At 45.7% G+C, this 20,548-nt stretch overlaps 4 protein-coding genes across 8 annotated transcripts; 2 read left to right on the top strand and 2 right to left on the bottom strand.

Annotated features, from left to right (window-relative positions):
* Positions 1-6: 6 nt before the first annotated feature.
* SHPK (sedoheptulokinase) lies at positions 7-8,387 on the bottom strand. 3 transcript variants are annotated; one of them, XM_015646255.3, is made up of 8 exons: positions 6,584-6,652; positions 6,003-6,083; positions 5,496-5,559; positions 4,108-4,291; positions 2,781-2,933; positions 1,581-1,756; positions 1,277-1,477; positions 7-424 (listed from the first exon to the last, which is right to left on the bottom strand). In XM_015646255.3, exons 1-8 carry the CDS (start codon positions 6,611-6,613, stop codon positions 30-32), a joined length of 1,284 nt encoding a protein of 427 aa, XP_015501741.1. In that variant the 5' UTR covers positions 6,614-6,652; the 3' UTR covers positions 7-29. The 3 variants fall into 3 exon arrangements, with proteins under 3 accessions (XP_015501741.1, XP_015501740.1, XP_015501744.1); XM_015646254.3 differs by lacking the exons at positions 5,496-5,559; positions 6,003-6,083 and adding an exon at positions 7,881-8,387 and having other exon boundaries at positions 6,584-6,725; XM_015646258.3 differs by lacking the exons at positions 5,496-5,559; positions 6,003-6,083 and adding an exon at positions 8,270-8,387 and having other exon boundaries at positions 6,584-6,725.
* A 27-nt stretch (positions 8,388-8,414) lies between these two features.
* CTNS (cystinosin, lysosomal cystine transporter) lies at positions 8,415-16,125 on the top strand. 3 transcript variants are annotated; one of them, XM_015646263.3, is made up of 11 exons: positions 8,415-8,500; positions 8,919-8,992; positions 9,722-9,800; positions 10,349-10,433; positions 10,516-10,619; positions 11,494-11,625; positions 12,315-12,414; positions 12,504-12,623; positions 13,663-13,833; positions 14,036-14,153; positions 14,495-16,125. In XM_015646263.3, exons 2-11 carry the CDS (start codon positions 8,929-8,931, stop codon positions 14,623-14,625), a joined length of 1,104 nt encoding a protein of 367 aa, XP_015501749.1. In that variant the 5' UTR covers positions 8,415-8,500; positions 8,919-8,928; the 3' UTR covers positions 14,626-16,125. The 3 variants fall into 3 exon arrangements, with proteins under 3 accessions (XP_015501749.1, XP_015501750.1, XP_015501751.1); XM_015646264.3 differs by having other exon boundaries at positions 8,471-8,561; XM_015646265.3 differs by lacking the exon at positions 8,415-8,500 and adding an exon at positions 8,757-8,775.
* TAX1BP3 (Tax1 binding protein 3) lies at positions 15,473-19,217 on the bottom strand. The gene is made up of 4 exons (XM_015646281.2): positions 19,132-19,217; positions 17,613-17,732; positions 17,245-17,322; positions 15,473-17,036 (listed from the first exon to the last, which is right to left on the bottom strand). The coding sequence occupies exons 1-4, from the start codon at positions 19,168-19,170 to the stop codon at positions 16,899-16,901; spliced, it is 375 nt and encodes a 124-aa protein (XP_015501767.1). The 5' UTR covers positions 19,171-19,217; the 3' UTR covers positions 15,473-16,898.
* Positions 19,218-19,310: 93 nt separating this feature from the next.
* EMC6 (ER membrane protein complex subunit 6) lies at positions 19,311-20,116 on the top strand. The gene is made up of 2 exons (XM_015646282.2): positions 19,311-19,459; positions 19,567-20,116. The coding sequence occupies exon 2, from the start codon at positions 19,609-19,611 to the stop codon at positions 19,939-19,941; it is 333 nt and encodes a 110-aa protein (XP_015501768.1). The 5' UTR covers positions 19,311-19,459; positions 19,567-19,608; the 3' UTR covers positions 19,942-20,116.
* Positions 20,117-20,548: the final 432 nt, after the last annotated feature.

The raw sequence follows: 20,548 nt of genomic DNA, 5'->3' as shown, positions 1-20,548 counted from the left end.
TGCATCTCAGGCCATTCCAAATAATGACTTTATTTACTCTGAAACATCACCATAGCTGCCCCCACAGCAGCATCCACATCCTTCCCGTAAACCACAGGGAATGGAAAAATCCTCTCCACTTCCTGCCTCAGCACCTCATTCCTGGCCAGGGCGCTGCCACTGCCCAGGATCCTCCTCACCCCCACCTCCTCCAGGTGCTGCACAGGTAACATGGAGCAGAGGTTCTCCACAAGGCCACGGCACAGGGCTCTGGTGACATGTCCCAGGGACAGCTCAGAGGCACCAATGCTGCTCACTGATGCCAACAGCTCAGGAAGGTGTCTCTCTCCAAATATGGTTGGGTGGACTGAGAGCTTGCTGTGCTTTTGGGCCAAGGCTGCTTGGATTATCCTTGGGTAGATGGCAGATTCCTGAATCTGAAATCCTGCAGATGGGAAATAATTTGTTACCAATCTGAAAGGGAGTGATGTATTTCACATGTGAACACTTACAATGGACACTGATGTACCTGTTCAGCAAAATATTGGATGTCTTCTACTGTGCCACAAAGGCAATTGTATGTCCAAGATTATGAAGCATAATTCTGCCATCTGATTGTATCCAGAATGTGCCATACCTGAAATCTTTTTCTGATTACAGCAACTGCCTTTCCTGACAAAAACAGCCACTCCTCATTGCCTGTACTGTGCTAAATTCCACAAAACAGTTATCTTTAAAGAGACTAACAGCAGGGTTCAGCTTCAGTGTTTGGATTCCATGTGAAAGCAACATTCACCTCGAACACTTACTGAAAGAACAATTTCAGAGCTTATTTCTGCAGTGCAAAACCAAAGAGATTATTAAAAAACCTGTCAACGCCATGCCTAAATCACTTAAAAGATATTCCATGAGTTTGAGTTTTAAAATCCCTTAGAGTGCTGCAAAATATGCACCAAAAGGACTCCTTTGGACTGAAGTCACACAAAGTTAGACTCTGGTGTCCTCAAATCTGCCAACCTTGCCTTTTGAAAATCTACTTGCAGAAAATAATTCTGTCCTTAAAACAAAAGAAGGCCTAGAGGGAATATGAATGTGGAGTCCAAGCATGGCTGTCCCAACATGTTCAAAAGCTTCAGCAGGAAATTCCAGTGATCTGGGAAGCATGACCCAGAAATGACATCCTTGTTCACTTTATGGCACGATGGAACAGCTCCAGGCTTGTCCCTCTGCCTCAGCTTCCTTTTGCCTTAATGATCAACCTCAGTTTTGTGCTTCAACTCTCCTTGAAATGACTTACCCAGCTCTTGTGCCCACTGTGCCACCATTCCCACAAACGTTGCAAGCACATTGCCTCCATTGAGTGATGCTGCCACTGCCAAGTAGTCACCACTGAAGTAGGGAAAATAAGTGACAGCTGAGGAAGGATCTGGTGCCTCTGGAGGCTGGAAACCCAGGGGCATTGAGACGGTCAGCTGAGCAGAGGTGCTGATATTAAGAACTAAAACACACAAAAAGGGAAAAAAGAAAATAAGCAGTGTTTTATGAAGCTACCCTGAAGGAGAACTATGAGAAAAACAAATTAGATACCAAAATGACCACACCTGCATCAGTCCTCTCAGTCAGACAGGAATAAACAGAGCATTGGAAATCTCCCAGAGCAATTCCCACTTTTGCTCCTTTGGGTATTCCATGCCATGCACAGGTTGTCCTGCCTGCAATGCTGCCAGGGTCTCCCACCTCTGGAAGCAAGTGGACAGGAAAGCCAGATTTTTTCAGTCTGGAAGCAGAACAACAGTATTGGAATAAAGCAGTTTGGGAATATGTGGGATTACTACAGAAAACTCTTTGAAGAAACCTGGCCACACATTGTGGCTGCTGGATTTATGGATGCTTTCACCTCTTCAGAAAGCTTTGTCTTGGACAGGGACAGCATTCCAGCCCAGTGGGCTGGGTAAACCAGTCTGGAAGGATAAATAGCTTTCCTTTCTATGCAATCTGAGTACCTGAGATTATACAGTACATGTTCAGCAAGTTTAACCTACTGATGTCATATGTACAAGAAGGGCCAGGGTGAAGGGACATCTGCAAAACGAGCAAAAAATGCAGCTAAGTATCAAAGAACTTCAGTTGTCATGCAATTAGTAGTTCACAACAAAATCAGGAAGAGTTAAGTCCAACAAACTCCTTACACAATCAGCTGCAGGTGCTACACAACACCACCACATTAGTAACAGTTCAGTCAGCAAAATGCAAATTTCTGTCACACTTTCATACCTTGGTGAGAAGATCTTTCACTTTGGAGTCCTGGCCTAACCTAAGCCCTGAAATATATAAGGCCTTAGCACTCAGCCCTGAAAGAGCAAATCATTAAAATAAATAAGTAAATAAATGAATTGATTCCTTCTAAGATTTCCTGTAGCTTAATAGCTCTTAAGTATTGTCACAAGTAAGTCTTAGAAGTTATGAAGCTCAGCTCAAAGAACTACAGAGTGGTAAATGCTTACCATGGCACAGGCACTTGTCCATCCCACCCCACCACAGAAAGGGAGAGAACAGCTTGGAATCACTGAGGAGTCTCTCAGCTCTGCTGTTTGTAGGTACTTTTAAAAATACTGTGCCAGATTTTATTAGATTTAAACAGAGCAAACTCTCAATAGCTCTTCAGTACAGGCTACAATTGATTAGGATTAACTCTCAATCCCTTTTTATGTGTAGCACATCAACAGCCAGGGCCCAAAGAGGTGTTTACACTGCCTGATACAAGCAGTGCACAAACCCCACTGAATGGCCTCAGCACTTACATGTCAGTATTCCAGCTCTTGTTTCTGCAGTTAAAATATCCCCAGCTGGCAGCATTCTGGACAGACATGAGTGGCTTCTTCAGGTCACACAACATGGCAACCACGTAGTCCTGGATGGTGCCAGCTGCATCATAAGCCTTCAGAAAATCTGGACTTTTAAACAAATTAAAAAAAAAAAAAAAAAAAAAAAAAAAAAAAAAGAGAGGGGTTTTTGCATTAAGGCAGTGAGAGAAGACAACTTTCATTGCTAGGGGGAACTTCAGACTTGTGGGTATATTTAAATATCAAACAGCCACCCCAGTGATCAATCTGCATTTTATTGTTTTGGTTTGATTTTTAAATGGAAACTTATCTCCAGATGGAAGATGGAGAGAGGGCAGCTTTATGGAATAGGTTGTCTAGGTTCAAAAGTACAGCACTGAAAAAATTACCAGGAAAGTACTAATTGTTTGTGTGAAATAAAACAGCACTTTTTTGAACCTGGAGCTTTATTGAAAAATAGGTAAATTCCCACTTGTTCTGGGATCCACAAGTTATATAAATGGAAATGTACCAAACATGAAGCAAAACAAAGCAGCTGGACTCATGACTTATGCAGCTCTAAAGATCACACCATGCTCCATATATTTGCTGAACACATAGTGGAAAATAAACAAGATCTAATAATTTTTTCCCCATTTATTGAACCTGAACTCATTGCAGAGGAAGAGACTGGCTCTTTGAGAAAGATGAAACTGAAGAGCAAATCTTGCTGATGCCAAGTCATAAGGGAAAAAAATATATCCTCTGCAAATAGGCCATAACAAAGCAGAGCATTTGTGTCACCTCATGAGGATCTGTCTCAGTGTCTGAGGAAGGAAGGAACTGAAATTAATTTAGAGACTCTGTTTTAGCATCTGGCAGTAACCAGACCAAGCAAGTCTGTTTTAGGCACGTCTGTACTTTCCCCAAAGCAGCACAAGGCAAAATGACAATGTTCAAACTGCTTTAACAGAGCTCCTCTGAGCAGTATTACAGACTAGAATTAGTCTATGATACTTTAAAGCTTCTGTTCCTATATGGTCGAAAGCTTATCCTTTTATTAGAGATCTGTAGTATTTTTACAGAGTCAGAGATTCTTGCATGCTCTTGCCCTAAACCAGGACACATGCTTAATTGCATGTAGTTTATATCAAATACTGCCATTTTAAATACTCTGACTACTTAGTTAAGATTATGATCACAGAGAAACACAACCCCTCAGCCTGTAGCAGCATTAACCTGCTACAAGAATACTAATTGCCACATAAATTCAAGATGAGAAACAGCCTTTTGAGCAGCAATGTACCTGTTCTTTAAATACCAGTAAACTGTGGCACATCCAAATCCTGTAGCCAGGCTCACATGTGACTGTGGCAGGGGAAGAGAAGACAGGAAGGTGGGGCTGCAGCGGCCATCCTGCCAGGTGACCAAGTGGCTAACCTTGTCTGGCTCAAAGGCAGGGCCTGTGCCACTCTCTGACCACTTACAACCTGAAAACAAAACAGAATCAAAGAAATCCAGTGACTCCCTGCTGCACAGCCTACCTGGCATTCCTCATTTCTGGACACACCTGGTCATTTGTTAAATATATCAGAAACAGAGCCAGTAGAGACTGTAATCAAATTAGTCTTAGCTTTCAGCCCTAGATAACATCATAATGCAAATCACCCTTTGTAACACAGAGGGTGGTATTCAAAGCCTTCCTTCTCTTGAAAAGAGATATTAAAGACACATCTTGAATAACAGGTGAGCCTCAAAAAAACCCAACCACAGGCTGCTATGGGAGGAGAGGAGCTGGCTTGGCAGCTGTCACATAAAAACCTCAGCTGGGATGTGCCACATCACCACCTGGAGAATGCTACCTCAGTATGAACCGCCCAGGATGGGCAGCACAAAGCTGCAGCACCTTTGGAGTCAAAGCATCAAGAAACCTGGATCTGTGAGTATTAAGCAGTGGACTGCAAAATACTAAAGAGTAAAACACTCATGTACTACCCAATAGTTTCACCAAAGGTAGGACAGGGCTCAATTCACGATTTAAATTAGTTTCCCAGTCCAACAGGATCTTTTTAAGCACAGAACACCACACCTTTGAAGAAACCTTGACATTCTTTCACTGAAGAGGAGAGGCTGGGCTCAAGCACTGTTTGCCAGCACATTCCAGGGCACAGCTCTGACCTCTCCTAAGCCATCCCTGGACACAGGGCAGGGATAGGACAGGTCACTCACTCTGGAACCGAGGCAAACTCTTGGGTTTTGGAGAGGAAGCAGAGTTTCAAGAGAAGAGACTCAGCTTCCTGATTCACACAAATATGGCTAAAAACTGTAATTCTTGGGTTGGATACAGGGCTTGGAAGTCACACTCACACAGTAAAAAGCAGCCCTGAAGGCTGGGAGGCCATGAGAAATATGCAAAATAAAACACATACTTTTTCTTGTTCCCTCAATTCCCTGTTCTATCAAATCTGTTTGAACTGAATTTCCAATGGACTTGTTTTTCTAGTTTTAAATGGATTCTAAGAAATATTATTAGTCATAAATCTAACCCTAAAGGATGCCATTAAAATTTTTATTTGTTTCCCAAAGGTCCTGGATTCACTTAGTCCACTCAAAACAAATGAGAGCAAACACCCTCTTTCACTTAGTAGAAATGAAACTAAAGTGGCATGTGGCTTTAGGACATAAAATATTTACCAATATGACACAAGGATCTGTGCCTATGAATACACAAAGCTTTGTTATGCAGCTCCTGGGACAGCTGGAAAACAACAACAGCTCATTCAGTCCATCAGCCTTTGGACTTCTTTATTTCTAATCATTTTTAGTATTTAATGTAAAATTACAGCCAGTAATGAATAGTACAGTGCCTCTTCAAGCAATTAAGACCCTGACAACTTCTGACAGGCAGTGACCAGCACTTTTGGGAAATCTGCTCTGTGGTTTACAATAAATCTTTACTTCATCTGCATAACTCCTGTTATAATAAAACTTGTATAATTGTCCAGATGAGCACATTATAGGGTTAAACAAAAAAAGACATGGACCCACATTCTGGAAGCCTTAGACTTCAGTAGGTTTATAAGGCATGAGCCAAGAAGATAATCCATCCCTATCTCAAAATCTAAGCCCTGGATTCTTCAAATATTCTCACTATCACAAGGATTATCTGGGTATTTGCACAACCAAGCCCCACATGACTACCTCACTGCAGCTGATTTTGTTTCTAAGGTCTTGGCAAGCAGCTGAGCATCCACAATCCTGACCACAGTCTTTTCTCAGCTCCTACTAACAGAAACATAAGCAACAAAATGAATGGAACATGACAGTCTATGTATGACTTGCTAGGAAAAAGAAAAGTCTTGGGATTCTGGGTGGGGGGGAACAGTTATTGAGATGCTGGCCAACATCTAGGTAAGGGTTTTATGAGATGAATACATCCCCCTGCAAGTTATTCACATGATGCAGAAGTTCTTTGAAATGGCAGTAGATAGCATGTGATGGAGAAACAATCAACAAGCCACAAATATGCTATTCCTCCTTTATATAAATAACTGTGCTGACTCTGCAGGGATGTCATTAGGCTAACTCCTTTATCATGAACTATACTGAGTAGCTTAAATTTTAGTAAAAAAACCAAAATTCCCATAAGTGATCTCCTGTTAATTCTGTTTTAGAGAAGACCAAAGTGACACAGCAGTTTAACCACATAATCACTTCCCTGTTACAATTTAGTTTTCTGCATCATAACAGTGTGAGCAGGAATGTTAAAGAATGAATGTTACCTTTATCACTTTTCCAAAACACAACCCCATGCATTTGTCCAGAAATACCAATGTGGGTGACTTGCTGAAGCTGCTGTTGAGGCAGAGCAGCAAGGCATTCATTCAATGCACTTATGATTTTCTGGACATCCTGCTCCATTCCCTGCAATCACAAAGCATTATCCTGAGCATGAAGCCATTAGGATTCACTCAGTGTATTTATTAAACAAGGCTGCTTTAGTCAGAAGTGAAGGACAGAATTCATTTAGTTCAATAGCATTTTTTAGAGCAATATTCGCTACTAAACTGTAAAAAAAATAATAAAAGAAAAATTGCAGAAAACCACACAAACCCACAAAAACTAAAAATCAATAGTAGCAAGTTGAGCCTCTTAAACTTAAGGCAAAATAATTTTTTATTTCCTAAATAACCACATTCAACCATAACTTTAAAAAAATCCATGACCACTGACTATAAACTTTCATTAATTCACCTTATCTACTGCTCTTCATTTTCCTCACAAAGAAAATTACCCATGTGTTCAGACACCAGTGCAGTCTCCTCTACCTCTTCCTAAAGCTCCTCCCTATTTACTCACTGATGATTTTGATTATGCTGATATTCCATTTCTGGATATTCTATTCCTAGAACCACCCAGCAAACTGACAAAACTGCTTGATCCCCAGGAGAAGCTTTCACACTTTCAAAGGTTCAAGTTACTTTGTGACAGATCAGTATGAAGATTGCAAAACTATTGCAACGGAGTCTACAAATAAATGTGAACTTTGTGCATAGGTACTTTAGGTTGCATAAATTGGCAGGAGGAGAGTTGGCCTGTTTGGTATCCTTGGTATCAGAAACAGTGCACAATTTTTATGATTCTGATTAATCCTTTTAAGATTGACCAACACAATGGATGTAAAGCTCTTTAATAGAAGTACTTGTTGCTGGTTATTTGCACAGGGAGTTTCCAGTTATGATTCCACCTTACACTGAAGTGCAAAATAAAATAGCCTTCCAATTGGCAAGTGCATGCTGCTTCCTGACTGGGTGTGTTAAAGATCGTTTTAGAGTGTCTTAGGCAATATTTTAAAACCTGGATCCTTCTTAAGTCGAGCAGCTCTGCTTGACTTCCTTGAACGGTGAGCAGGAGGTGTTTAAATTCTGCTTTTTGATATCCAGAAACACGCTGCCAATCTAGGCACAAAAACAATCCAGGAAAGCCACTGGACTCTGCCCAATGTACCAAACACCTCAGCCACTGCAAGGCAAGGCCAGTGTCCTGCAACTTCCCTCAGCGCTCCCTGCCAGCCCTTACCTGCGGTGCAGCCCCCAGGCTGTCGCCGTGTGCCTGCGTCTCCCTGGAGCAGCACTGTGCCAGCGCCAGCCCTCGCTCTGTCCCTGTCACCAGCGCTGCCTTCACCGACGTCGTGCCCAGGTCAATGCCCAGCACACAGGTGGGCCCAAGCCCGCCCGCCGCGGCCATGAGGGGACGGCTGTCACCTTGCCCAGCACAATCAGGGGGCCCAACACCCACCGTGCTGAACCCCACACGGCCCCCGGTGCCGCAGGGCGGGCTCCCAGGGACGGGGGCAGGAGCGCGACCTGGACTTCACCCTCAGGCTGAAGGTGCCTCTCTGCCTTCAGCGCTCCCCAGCCACTACCCCTCCACTGTGACAGTGACAAACCGCCCCCTCCCCAGCTGACCTGCACAGCTTTAAACCACGCTTTTTATCAAAACCAAACCACCACAGCGCCGAGCCCGCCCCGTCCCTCCGCACAGCTCTGCCCCCTCATGGACCCGCTCCGCCACACCCAAGATGGCCCCCGGGGGCGGCCGCAGCGGCGCGGTGGGCACTGGGCGGGGAGTCCACAGGCCATAGCCTCACGTGAGACCTGAAAAGGGAAGAACCGGGACGGCGCCGGGCTCTGAAGGAGGTGGGTTCCCGCCCGCTCCCCGGTACTGCCGCTTCGGCAGCGGCGTGTTCCAAAGCACCAGGTACCCCGCTTCGCTGGGGCGCCTGAGGGGAAGGCGGTAGAACTACAAGTCCCAACATGCACCGCGGGCGGCCCCGGTGGCGAGGGTCTGGCAGAGGCGTGGGGGCTGCCGAGATTTGTAGTCCCGCGCGTTGGGGTGGGGCGGGTCCGTCACGGGAGCTGATTTGAGGTAAAAGATGTGCCCAGGGAGGCTGGGCAGACAGAAGGAGGGGAAGGTCGGTGTCCTCCGAGAGGTGCTGAGGGTCCCTTGGCCGGGCTGGAGCCGTGATGCTGCGAAGGGAGCTGTTTGCCGCGGCTTCCAGCGGAGGGGGTGGGCTGTGTGGGTGCTGAGGAAAGCTTCTCCCTGCTTTTTCTGCAGTTTTTCCACCATGAGGACGCGAAACCTGCTCCCCGCACTCCTGAGCCTCTCGCTGGCGCTGCTGGGGCCTGGCGGTGAGTGTTTGGGCTCACAGGGCTCCTGATCAGCAAGAGATGGAAAAGGGCAGCTCTTTAGTTATAGTTACCCCATTACATCCCTCCAGGAATACCTGTGCCACACTTCCCATCAGCTCTTCTCTCACGCGTTACCTGGGCTTCCTGTGCTCCTACACTGTCTGAGGCACTGGTTGTGGACCTCGTGCTCTGAAATCACCTCTGCAGATTAAATAGTGCCTGGGGAGCTCCTCTGCACTTAACTTCTTACCAACACTGTGTAACATGTGGCAGCAGGCAAAAAAGTGTCCAGGCCAACCTGTGCAACCTGTATCTCTCTCTGTTTCTGTAAATGTCCATTCTCTTAGACATCTGGGTACTTGGTTTGAATTTGTGTCCCAAGAAACAATTTTACATTAAACTTGAGGCATTTGTGACTCCTAGATCACCAGGAGCACATCAAAGAACCAGGGTGGGTTTGCAGTACCCTATAACCTTTCCTTGGCATGAACTTTTGTTACACTTCAAGTATTTAAATTACTTTCTTGAAACATACTCAAGTGACAGTTACTTACTTCTTTTTTTAAGTTGTTTGGTTGCCTTGAAACAAACTGTACTCTCCCCTTCGCTTTTCATCATGTGTATTTAAGTGTAAAATGTCTGTTGCACAAAAAAAAGTAGGTTGTTCTTCTGAAGGAGCTGTTCATAGTAATTGAGATTTGTGTGGGTGTTTTTCCCCCCTCCCCACAGATGGAGCTATTGTGTTGTCAGCCCCTGAAGTGATTTCTCTAGAAAATGGAAGTTCAACAAACGTCACTATCTCTCTGAGGTAAAATCATTATTGCAGCTTTACATGGGCTGTCCTCCATAAGTGAATTTACAGTTCTTCCCTTCCTAAAAATTGATGCTTAAGAGAAACTTGCATTTCCTATAAGGATCATGTCCTGGACAAATGCCCAGAGGAGTTCTTTAGGAAAGCTGTGCAGGACTCCGTCACTTGGAAAGGTTTTATTTGTTTTATTTTGTCTTTCTGCTGTAATTTCTGTCCTTCATCATCCCAAGGACATGTGCCTTGTTTCTGCACTGTTGTTCAGCAAAGGGTAATGAGCACCAGGACAGGAGAGGATAATATTGGATCCTTTGGTGACTTTGCCGCTTGTGTGGAAAAGAGGGAGGTACAATATGACCATACAACCATCACTGGGTCAGATGAAAGAAGCAGTGCAATACTCACATGCTTTGGTGCTGGTTCCTCTGAGTACGAGGCAGGTTCTGTTGTGTGTAGGCTGCATGTTGCTGAGAGGATTTAGCAGATGCTCCCCTGCAGCCACCTCTGAACTCAGGCACCAGCCTAACTTGTTTTTTATGCCTTCTCAGGGCTCCACTAAATGAGACACTGGTGATAACTCTTAATATCACATACTCCTCAAAGCACAGCACCATTGTTGAACTTCCTGATGAGGTAAGTTACAGAACAGACTTTTGCAAAAAGCTCCTGCTATTATGGTGCAACTCCTCCTTCTTCCCTCTGCTCTGCCTTGCAGGTACAGTTCCCTGCAGGTCACACTAAAGCAGACTTCCAAGTGAAAGCAGATGATGTGGGACAAGTAACAGTTTACCTTTATGCCAATAATTCCAACTTAACTGGGTGAGAAACTGGTCTTTTGTTCTTCTTATTATCCTGTAGCTCCCTAAAAGTTGGGGTAACTCCTCCTAGGAGTTAAATGGGGCATGGGTGGGATGCAGTTAAGAAGATGTGGTAACCCTGCAGCAAATCCCCAAGTATTCAGATAAATAGAGGGCACAGAAGCAGAGTGGTGTCTTAGATTTAATTACAAGATGACTGAGTTCTCATGGTTCCTTAGTCTGGTTTTAATAGTGCCTCCCAAAAGTATGAAGATTACATGTCAGCTTTTCTGCTCTGGGAAGCATTTGGCTGTCAGTGTCCAGTGGGATACTGTTCTTATTGTGCAGGATTTGTTCTGGAGTTCCTGGGGTGCATCAGTTAGGGGAGCCCTCTCCTCACAGATGCCAGTTCTCCCTCCTAGGAAAAGCCTAGCCAGATGGAGAAAGTTGGATTGTATTTGCTTGTGGCCCAGATGTTACTGAGCAATAGAATACTCCTGTTTTACTTCCTCGTTTTTCTTCTGCTTTTGAGACTTGAGGCAAAGGCAGAGGTGAGCACGTGGAATGCTCACAGGGCAGCACAATCACGAGGCATGAGGAGTGCAGCTCTGCTCTTGCCTAACAGACCCTGTGCTGAGAGAGTGGAAGCCACAGGAACAAGGTGACCTTTGGGGACATTCCCATAATAAAAGGATGGAAAGGAAATACTCAGGCGTGGGAGATGTCCCAAACATAACAAGGTCACAAATGAAAAAGGGACCAACTCAGCTGAACCCAACCAAATCTTTATTGTCTTGTCTCAACACCTGGTCTCTGTTTCCTCTCTCAGAGCAGAACAAGATAAAATCTCCTGAAAACATTATGAATTAACAGATTCTTTTTGCATTAACCATCAGGCCTAGGATTCAATTTCAAGTGATTCACAGCATCATAGCAAGATATGCTAATGAGGTGATTGGCTGGATCTATTTCCTCGCCTGGTCCATCTCCTTTTATCCTCAACTCTTTGAGAACTGGCGACGGAAAAGGTAAAGAGATGTGTCTGTGAGTCACTAAAGCACTTCTGCAAATCATGTTCATAGTTTCAGTTACATCCATCTTGGTTATTGGGAATTAACTGTGAAAAGATGGGGAAAAAGGCAAAGCTGGGGTCTGAATAATTGCAGCATATAAGCTTTTATATATGCAGGTTAGAGGGAAACCAAGTGCATCCTACAAACACCTGGTCCTAAGATTTGGCATCCAATATGGATTTGTGATAGAGGAGACTTCCCCATTCCTTTTGGTGCCATGTTGTAAATCATCTGGCTGAGCCAGCTGTGATGATCACACCTCCTGGTAATGTCATCAGTAGGCCAGCTCCCCTTTGAGCTAAGTGACTCAAAGTAGAAACATTATCATATATGAAAATGAAACTATTTGATCTGGAAATGATGCATTTTTGCTTTATAGATTCAGGCTGGAAAGGCTTTAACAGACAGGCTGACCTCATGGAAGGGTGCAGTCAAAAAGCAGAGACATAAATTGTTCCATGAGAGCTCTGTTATTTCATCCAGCCTCCTGATGAACTCGGGGTGTTGTGTAGTCATAATGCTTGAAGCTTTTGCTTACACCAGAAACTGCCTATACTTCAGGACGTTCTAGGGTCAATTTGTCCCTGGATCTGCCTGTAACTCTCTAATGCACATTTCTCTTTTTTTTTTCCCCCCTTCTCTAGCGTTGTTGGACTAAGCTTTGACTTCATAGCATTAAACCTTACTGGCTTTATAGCATACAGCGTGTTTAATGTTGGGCTCTTCTGGAGTCCCTTGATTAAGGTGAGCATGATTCTCTCCTAACGTGTGCTGGGGGTATGTGCAGGAGGGAGTTAAGACACGTGGCTGGTTTTGCTTTCTCTTACATTTAGGAGGAATTCCTGGTCAGTTATCCCAGTGGGGTGAACCCTGTGGCCATCAATGATGTTTTCTTCAGTCTCCACGCAGTAGCCCTGACTCTCCTCACCATCGTTCAGTGCTGCATCTACGAGGTGTGTCTGGTTGCTGGGCTCACCTGTGGGCTCTGCCAGAGCTCCCTCTGCCGGCCACCTCCCCGCTCCTTTTGGGCTCCAAAATCCCAAGTTCCCTGCACTTCCACCGGCCTTTCCAGGAGCCAGGCTTCACAGTTCAGCTGCCTTCAGCTTTCCTGAGCTAGCAGCACCTCTATTAACCTTATCTACTTCAGCCTCATGGATGTTCTGAGCTTATAAGTAAACTCCTTAGGGACTGAAAATAACTGAGGCAAACAGCCAGGTTCATAAAGTTCCCAAACAAATGTCTAGCCATCACATAGATTACAGCTCTTCACAGCACAAATGCTTTGCTTTTTCCATGGAGCATTCTTCAGTGTTATGACAGCACTGCAGACACTCCCTGCAATTCAAACAGTTTTTTCAACTTCTTTCCTAAAACAGCTGTAAATGTCCTTTCATAATTCACACTTTTTCAGGTGATACTTATTGTTGCAGTCAAGTGGTTCTTATTTAATCCCATTGATTGCTCCAGTCAGGTGGTTCTTTGTTTAGTTTTCATTGTAAAAGCTGCTCATCTGAACAGGCCAATTTTCTCTAGATGGTAACTGTTTCTCTTTTAGGATTCTTCCTTTGGTCATGCTAAACATAAAACTGTAACAGCCCACCTGTCATCATTGCCAGGTACTACAGACTTTTCTAGTGAAGAATTAGAAAGCAACCATAAATCTTCTACCATAATGGTATTATCAGCCTTTTGTACATACAGGAACTCTTGATCTCATCAGATTGAATTTTGGAAATTTGTTACAGATTATGCACCATAAATACTCAAGAATACTGTTCCCTCCCGCTCAGGGACAGCAGTGTTTTAAATGATTGATATGAATATTGCTCATCAGGTCTTGCAAACCTCTAGCTGGTTGTTGTAGTACTTGCTTAATTTTAAAGTTCTCCTGTGGTACCAGCCTGACTGGCAAAACAGGTTTGGACTGTAGGGTTGCAAACTGTATCTTTGTGTTTGGAGATGTGTAATGTGGCCAAAATGTATCTATTTCAGAGAGCAGGTCAAAAAGTATCCAAAGTTGTTGTTGGACTCCTGGCACTTGCATGGATCTTCACCTTCACAACACTGTTCCTGGCTGCAGCTGAGGAGATGACGTGGCTGCAGTTCTTGTTCTGCTTCTCCTACATTAAGCTAGCAGTCACACTGATAAAATACTTCCCTCAGGTAAAAGTGAATTATTCTGCTTGGATTCCATATCCCTGCCACCCTAAGCCTGCAGTGTGTGCTCTTGAAAGTCTGAAGAGACTAAACCACCAATGATTATTTATTAATAGTGACAACCCAGTAGAATTGTACTGAAATCTGCTTGAAAATCAATCCCAAATGCCTGTGCATGATACTGACTGACTTCTTGTCACACTCACAGGCCTACATGAATTTCCGTCGGAAGAGTACTGAGGGATGGAGTATTGGAAATGTGTTACTGGACTTCACTGGTGGAAGCTTCAGCCTTCTACAGATGTTTTTGCAGTCATACAACAATGGTAAGCCTGGAACTGAGGTGCTGGAGCCTGTCTTAATGGGGTGGGAGGTCCCACTACAAAGCAGATAACAGTAGGTTATCTCTGTTTGTGCTGTGTTGTGGGGAGATGCTCCTGTAGAAATGATAAAGAATCTGTTCATATTCCCTCAAGATATAAAATGAAGTAGCCATCCTGAAGAAAGCACAGGAACAGTTATAAATTAGCTTTGCATAAGATGTGTACTGCAGTCAGTCTTAGGTGCATCTGAGCAGTCCAGGTAATAGGCATGAACTTTTCTAAAGTGTCTTAAGACAAAACTACACTTGAGGAGTCAGACTTAACTCTAATTTTGTGTTTGACAGATGAGTGGAGGCTAATCTTTGGAGATCCAACCAAGTTTGGCCTGGGTGTCTTCTCCATTGTCTTTGATATTGTTTTCATGGCCCAGCACTACTGCCTGTACAGGAGACGAGGGTATGAACCTTGTGAATAACAAACATCACTTGTGGAGACTGAAACTTTAAACTGAACTTGTCCCTAGCCTGTCTGAGGGCTTCCAAGATTCTTGCTGCAGTTACCAGAAATACTGATTCTGATCTGTATGACTTGATCCTCTCTGGGCTGGAACACAAACCGTTGCCTTGCCAAGCACTGACTGCCAGATGCCTTAAGGACAGCAACCTTTCAGCTGCACATGGGAGACTCATGCCTGTTGAAGCTGCACACACAGCTCAGTGGGAGCTGTCCAAGCAATACATGGCTCTTTTTTCACCAACCACAGGGAAGAGAAAGACCAAAGTGATGTCTTTCTGATTGGAGGTGAAGCACAAAGAGCAGAATTCTGTCTTCCAAAAGTCTGAGATCACGTTTAAGCAACCACTTAATATCTTTAAGTAATGAAGACTGTCTGTGGATCCAAGTGCTGCTGCTGACCTTTCCCGGACAGTTCACAGTCCACCACCACTCAGGCTAGCCACAGTGGTACATCACAATAATGAGGTTGGTAACAAATGCACAGATATTAAAATTTGAACTCTTTATTAAAAAAAAAAAAATCCTAACAAACAGAAACTGTATTCTTATTTCACTGAAAGCTCTTTCAAAGGTGCTAAGTAATTAGAAGGAAATCTATGCATTTATACTTGAATGCTTAAAACCTAATGTGTATTTCTAGGCGTCATCCTAAGGAAAACTAGATCCCAGGTGAGGTTTGACAGTTCCCCACCAGTGAAACTTACTGTTACTTACTCAGTAATTCCACAATCTACTCTTGATCCAAAAAAAAGTCTCAGCTGGAGGCACCCAAGTGATGTGGCACTTTTAAATGGAAGGAGAAACAGTTCAGGAAAACCAGCTTTATTTTATTGTGTGTAAAATCAAGTGAAAAAAGCAGTACAAATAGCAGTGTATCTTTATAGTAACAAAAATAACTCCAACTTGAAAGACTTAAAATTTACTACTGAATTCTTAAGTTACAAAATTCCAAAGCAGGATTGTAGTAATTCCAGAGATATAAAATTGGTAAGTAGGCATCTGATGGTGTGCACAGAACTGTCTGAGATGCATCAATCAATGCACATGGCACAGCAGTAAGGTATTGAATAAATTAGTCTGTTACCTCCTCATGCTCTATTTACAACAGCTTACCTCAAGGCTGCTTAAGGAAACTATAGATATGTATAGATCAGCTGAAGAGGATTAAAAACTCCAGATTTTGGATAATTGTAAAGCTAACTGGCTAACAAACCACAGGATGCTAGATCATGGACTTAGGGTTGCAGCAAAAATCTTCAGTCCTGTGGCACGTTGATTTAAACCACTTAATATCCTACTAGAAGTTTAAATTTGGTCAAGAGGCACTTCTGCAAATTACTAACATATTCATCTCTTCCATCCAATAAATCACTGATTTAAGTAAAGTCTTCTAAAAGACAAACCAAAATCCCTCCCATTTCAAGTCTGATAGAAGTGGAATGAAGAACTGAAGACTACAGCTATGAGCAGGATTTCTGGTAAGTTCAGGAACATTGTTTTGTTTCCTGCTTCATATTCCTTTAAACTCAATTCATCTGATGGTATAAATGTGGAACAAGGAGAACTCAGGTTTTGCCCTGGCAGTGAGGTTGAACTGTAGTGTCCATGGAGTTGTAGTGTACTTCACAGGCATAGATCTGACACTTGTGTGTTGCTCAGTTGTTCCTTGCCTGAAGAGGCTGCTTTGTCCAGGGAATCTTTGCAGGAAAGTGTAATGCCCCAAACCCTTCAGCCACTCTATCTTGCACACAGTGAAGGATTAGTACAGTGCTCCTCCCCACAGCACTGTGCAACTCTTAACTCTGGCATTTGAATTTGGTAGCAAGGGGGACAGGACAGCTCCCTTCTAAAAGCTTAGGCACAGCAAACCCTCTGGTACCCCATAGCAGAAACAACATTTCCTCCTAAAATAGGAGGCTTTTGTGCTACAGAAGAATCCTGTCCAAGTTAAGGCTTTTCCAGTTGCTTTCAGATAACTTGGGTCTGTCCTGTCCTGAAAGCCATGACTACAGAAGTCTTGCCATGTACCTGCAGGGCAGACTTTAGAGAAGCACTTTGCTGAGGGGAGTATTGTTCTACTACTGCCAGTTACACCAGAAGAAGTTAAAATAAAAAAGTAGTGTTTACCACAGGTAGAAACATGCACACCTTCCAGAAAACCTGTTCCAGTCTAATATTTCCTTTTTTCTTTGATACCAGTCTACATATCTCCCTCCCCAGCTAGATGATGGATTAGGACATCATGGATTGTTGCACAGCCTTCTGCAGGGACTGCCTGGTCACCAGCAGCCGTACCACCTCCTCATTCCTTTTGGTCAGCCTCTTCCTGGCCTGGTCATGGGTCACCATTGTCATATCCCAGCCATTCACCTGGGAACGAAAAAAAACCCTTAAAATGAGGCAGGTGCAGGGACTCACAGGAGTCCTGTAACTGCTCAATCAGAACCATGTAGTAGATATGGTTAGGCCACAGCTCAGTTTATTTATAAAACCCACAAACTGGCCTGGGAAGTACCCAGATTATTTTCCCCAGCAGATGCTTCTCTGCATTGTGCAGCTGTCTTATCTTGGTGCTTACCTGCATGATCTTGTCTCCAATCTGGAGTCCTGCAACTTCTGCTGGGCCTCCCTCTGTCACCCTTGTTACATAGATACCCTGGAAAGAAGGAATAAGTGTTCATCTACTAAATATGGGAGGATTCAGTACTCAAGGGACGTTTGACTGACAATGCTAAAAAAACTCTGTAGTGTTATCATGAGATTTTAGTTAAAAAGAGACGTGTGCAGTCTTGGAAAATGGAAAAGGTGGAGAAGTCACTTGAACAACCTCAGCCTGCAAGTGATAATGGGGCAACAGAGTAGCTGTGGTAAAGGGCAGAGGGCAGATGATGATTCAGGTATCTCAGCCTTTGGGAGAGGGAGTTGCTACAGAAAAAATTATCTGACCTTGTCAGTCTTGTCTTCAGAGAAGGGATTCTGAGTAGGATCCTGATCAATGCCACCCCCAATGCTGAATCCCAAAATCAAATTGTCACCTTGACGAAGCTTATGTATTTCAATTCTTTGCTGGAAAGAGAAAGAGATCAAATAGCTGAGTATTGTGATGAGTGAAGAAATTTCAAATGCATTTCAGACACAGGTACTTCAGATCCAGTTAGATTGTCTTTCACAGAGATCCCATGACACAGCCCAGCATCTCAATTACTCAGAGCTTTTCTGCCTGCCCAGAAATAGAAGGGAACACTAAAACCAGAGCATGTCTCTTTAAACATGACTCATGCCTTGATAACCAGCAGTCACTTATGACTGGCTTCATCTTGCTTGTTATCCTCATGCCTTATGTTCCTGCTAGTCCTATCAGCAGAAATAACAACCTATTATTAGGATGGTTCTTTTTCAGGATAACTTTTGTAACCCAGGGTAGGTTCCTCAGTGCCCGATGCACAAAGGCATCTGACCAGCTTTGTGCATTATGTCAGCACTGTAGAAATGCCAGCTGGTGCAATTCCTGAGCCAGGGTAAAAAGCCACAGTCTTAACTGGCATAATAATCTCTCAAAAGCTGCTTCGACCCTAACTAATGAAAGATGTTGATGCTCATTACAGGGGGGTGGATGAGATGGCCTCCATGGGTGGCTTCCAACCTCAACCATTCTGTGATTCTCCTCTCACAGCCCTGGCACACAGACCCTGAACTTCTCCACTGAATTCCAAACTCCCTTGGCATAGCATCCGTGTCCTCAGCTGGGGCCACATACCCAAGCACAGCCGGGGGAAATCACAGAATTCCTTACTTGCACTGTGAGTTGATTAAACCATTATCTCACTTTAACAGCTCTTCTTCCTAAACCCCACCCAGACAAGCAGGTGCTTATCCTGCCCCTGCCCTCGCAGAGCGGGCACCGCACCGAGCTTGGCCTCAGCTGCCGCAAGGTCTCGGTACCGGGAGAACGCGCGTCTCGGCGGGGCTCTTTTCTCAAGCAACGCCCGAGCAGCCCTGGCCAGGGGTCGGTCCCTCCGCCCGGCGGAGTTTCCCCTCTGTTCTCCCACCCGGTATCGCAGACGGAGAATCTGACAGCCCCCGCGGCGGGGAGCGGCCGCCGGGGCGGTAACCGGGGCCGGCGGCGCTGCGGAGCGAGCGGCCGCGCCCTTCGCCCGCGGACCGGGGCTGCCCGGGGAAATCCGCCCTCCGACAGCCCGCAGGGCACTGCCGGGGACACCGGCACCATCACCTGTGGCAGCGTCACCTGTGTCCCTGTCCCTGCCCCTCACACTTCGCTCGCTCCTTCCATGCACTCCGCCCCCGCCGGGCACCTCCGCTCACTGACAACGCGCAGAGCGCTCCCGGGCACCACCGGCGTTCCCCTCTCCATCCCCGCCAGCAGCCCTCAGCACGGTATTCCCGAATAGCGGTGACCGGCTGGCCCGGCACGAACGCCATGCCCACCCCTCCCGTGCCCGCTCACCACCACGGCTGTGACCGGCTGGCCCGGTACGAACGCCATGTCCGCCCTGTGGCCGCCGCCGCCCGAACAAAAGCGCCTCGCCCGGCCCCGCCCCCCGCTCCCCGCCAGCCAATTCGGCCCCACCCCCGCTCCCCATCAGCCAATCCGGAGCCGCCCCGCCCGTGCGGCCCCGTCCCGTCGGGCCCCACGCCAAGATGGCGGCCGGGCGGCGGCGCGGTCGGGGCGAGCCGGGCCCGGCGGGCGGCCCGCGGTGACGGGCGCTGTGCGGGGTCTCTTGGCGCGGTGTGAGGCCTGACGGAGCGGCGGGGCTGCACGCAGTGGATGAGAGGTATGGAGGAAGGGGAGGAAGGGGAGGACGGGCGGGAGGGCCCGCGGGGCTCTCCTGACAGCCTGAGGGCGGGCGGCCTCGTACAGCGTGTGTTTGCTTCACCTTAGTGTCGCTGCGAGCCGGGAGGTGGCCGAGCCCTGCGCGGAACCATGGCCGCCGTGGTGGCCAAGCGCGAGGGGCCGCAGTTCATCAGCGAGGCGGCGGTGCGGGGTAACGCGGCCATCCTGGACTATTGCCGCACCTCGGTGTCCGCCCTGTCGGGCGCCACGGCCGGGATCCTCGGCCTCACCGGCCTGCACGGCTTCATCTTCTACTTCCTGGCCTCCGTCCTGCTCTCTGTGCTGCTGGTGCTGAAAGCCGGGCGGCGGTGGAACAAGTACTTCAAGTCGCGGAGGCCGCTATTCACGGGGGGGCTCGTGGGAGGGCTCTTCACCTACGTCCTGTTCTGGACTTTCCTGTACGGAATGGTTCACGTGTACTGAGCAGCTCCGGGCGAACGGAGCGGGAGGACTGTTGCCAAAAGTCACTACACAGTAGCTCAGCTCACCTTCCAAACTGTTGTCCGTGGCTCGTGTCGTTAATGCTGTTGGTAAATTATGTCCAAGTACAAATTAATCAGTAGCGCTGTTCTAATTAAACTGAATGTGAAGCACCGCTTGGATGCCTCCTGTATTTGTTTCTTTGTTAAGGGAAAATTTCTGTCCCTAAGAGCAGGCACAGCTGTGGGGTTTGGTTCATATAATCCCTTGTATCCTTTGTTTTGGATATGCACACCAATTACAATCCCTTCTGGATGTGCTGCATGTTCCTACACACAAATATTGAACCCGTAACACAGCACTCTGAAATAATGAAATTATTTTAAAATAATTCTGCTGACACAAGAAAATAATTAGTGGATGTAAAGGTTTGGTACAGAAATGTGCAAGCAAACATCTTCCATGCCATCAGTAAATGATACTGTCACAGGTGCTTGATACTGGTCTCCAGAAAAGCCACAAAAGGGGATAATTCCATCACCCCCCATCCAGGTAATGCCTTTCCTATAGCCCTGTTCCTGCAAATATAGGTGATTAATTGATTTGCTTA

The sequence above is a fragment of the Parus major genome, chromosome 19 (genome assembly GCF_001522545.3).
Source record: "Parus major isolate Abel chromosome 19, Parus_major1.1, whole genome shotgun sequence".
Lineage (NCBI taxonomy): Eukaryota > Metazoa > Chordata > Aves > Passeriformes > Paridae > Parus > Parus major.
Note: the sequence above shows the minus strand (reverse complement) of the source record. Positions and strands in the feature narration are given on the sequence as shown.

Excerpts from the sequence above, each read along its gene's own strand:
- TAX1BP3 (XM_015646281.2), bottom strand. The coding sequence starts at position 19,170 with ATGGCGTTCGTACCGGGCCAGCCGGTCACAGCCGTGGTG. Across the intron at positions 17,323-17,612 it reads CTGAAGACAAGACTGACAAG|GGTATCTATGTAACAAGGGT; the intron begins GTCAGATAATTT and ends CCTTCTTTCCAG. Across the intron at positions 17,037-17,244 it reads TTGGAGACAAGATCATGCAG|GTGAATGGCTGGGATATGAC; the intron begins GTAAGCACCAAG and ends TTTCGTTCCCAG.
- SHPK (XM_015646254.3), bottom strand. The coding sequence starts at position 8,048 with ATGGCCGCGGCGGGCGGGCTTGGGCCCACCTGTGTGCTGGGCATTGAC. Across the intron at positions 2,934-4,107 it reads TACTGGTATTTAAAGAACAG|TCCAGATTTTCTGAAGGCTT; the intron begins GTACATTGCTGC and ends TTTGTTTAAAAG. Across the intron at positions 1,478-1,580 it reads GACTGAGAGGACTGATGCAG|TTCTTAATATCAGCACCTCT; the intron begins GTGTGGTCATTT and ends TGTGTGTTTTAG.
- EMC6 (XM_015646282.2), top strand. The coding sequence starts at position 19,609 with ATGGCCGCCGTGGTGGCCAAGCGCGAGGGGCCGCAGTTCATCAGCGAG.
- CTNS (XM_015646263.3), top strand. The coding sequence starts at position 8,929 with ATGAGGACGCGAAACCTGCTCCCCGCACTCCTGAGCCTCTCGCTGGCG. Across the intron at positions 10,434-10,515 it reads TTGTTGAACTTCCTGATGAG|GTACAGTTCCCTGCAGGTCA; the intron begins GTAAGTTACAGA and ends TCTGCCTTGCAG. Across the intron at positions 10,620-11,493 it reads AATAATTCCAACTTAACTGG|GCCTAGGATTCAATTTCAAG; the intron begins GTGAGAAACTGG and ends ATTAACCATCAG.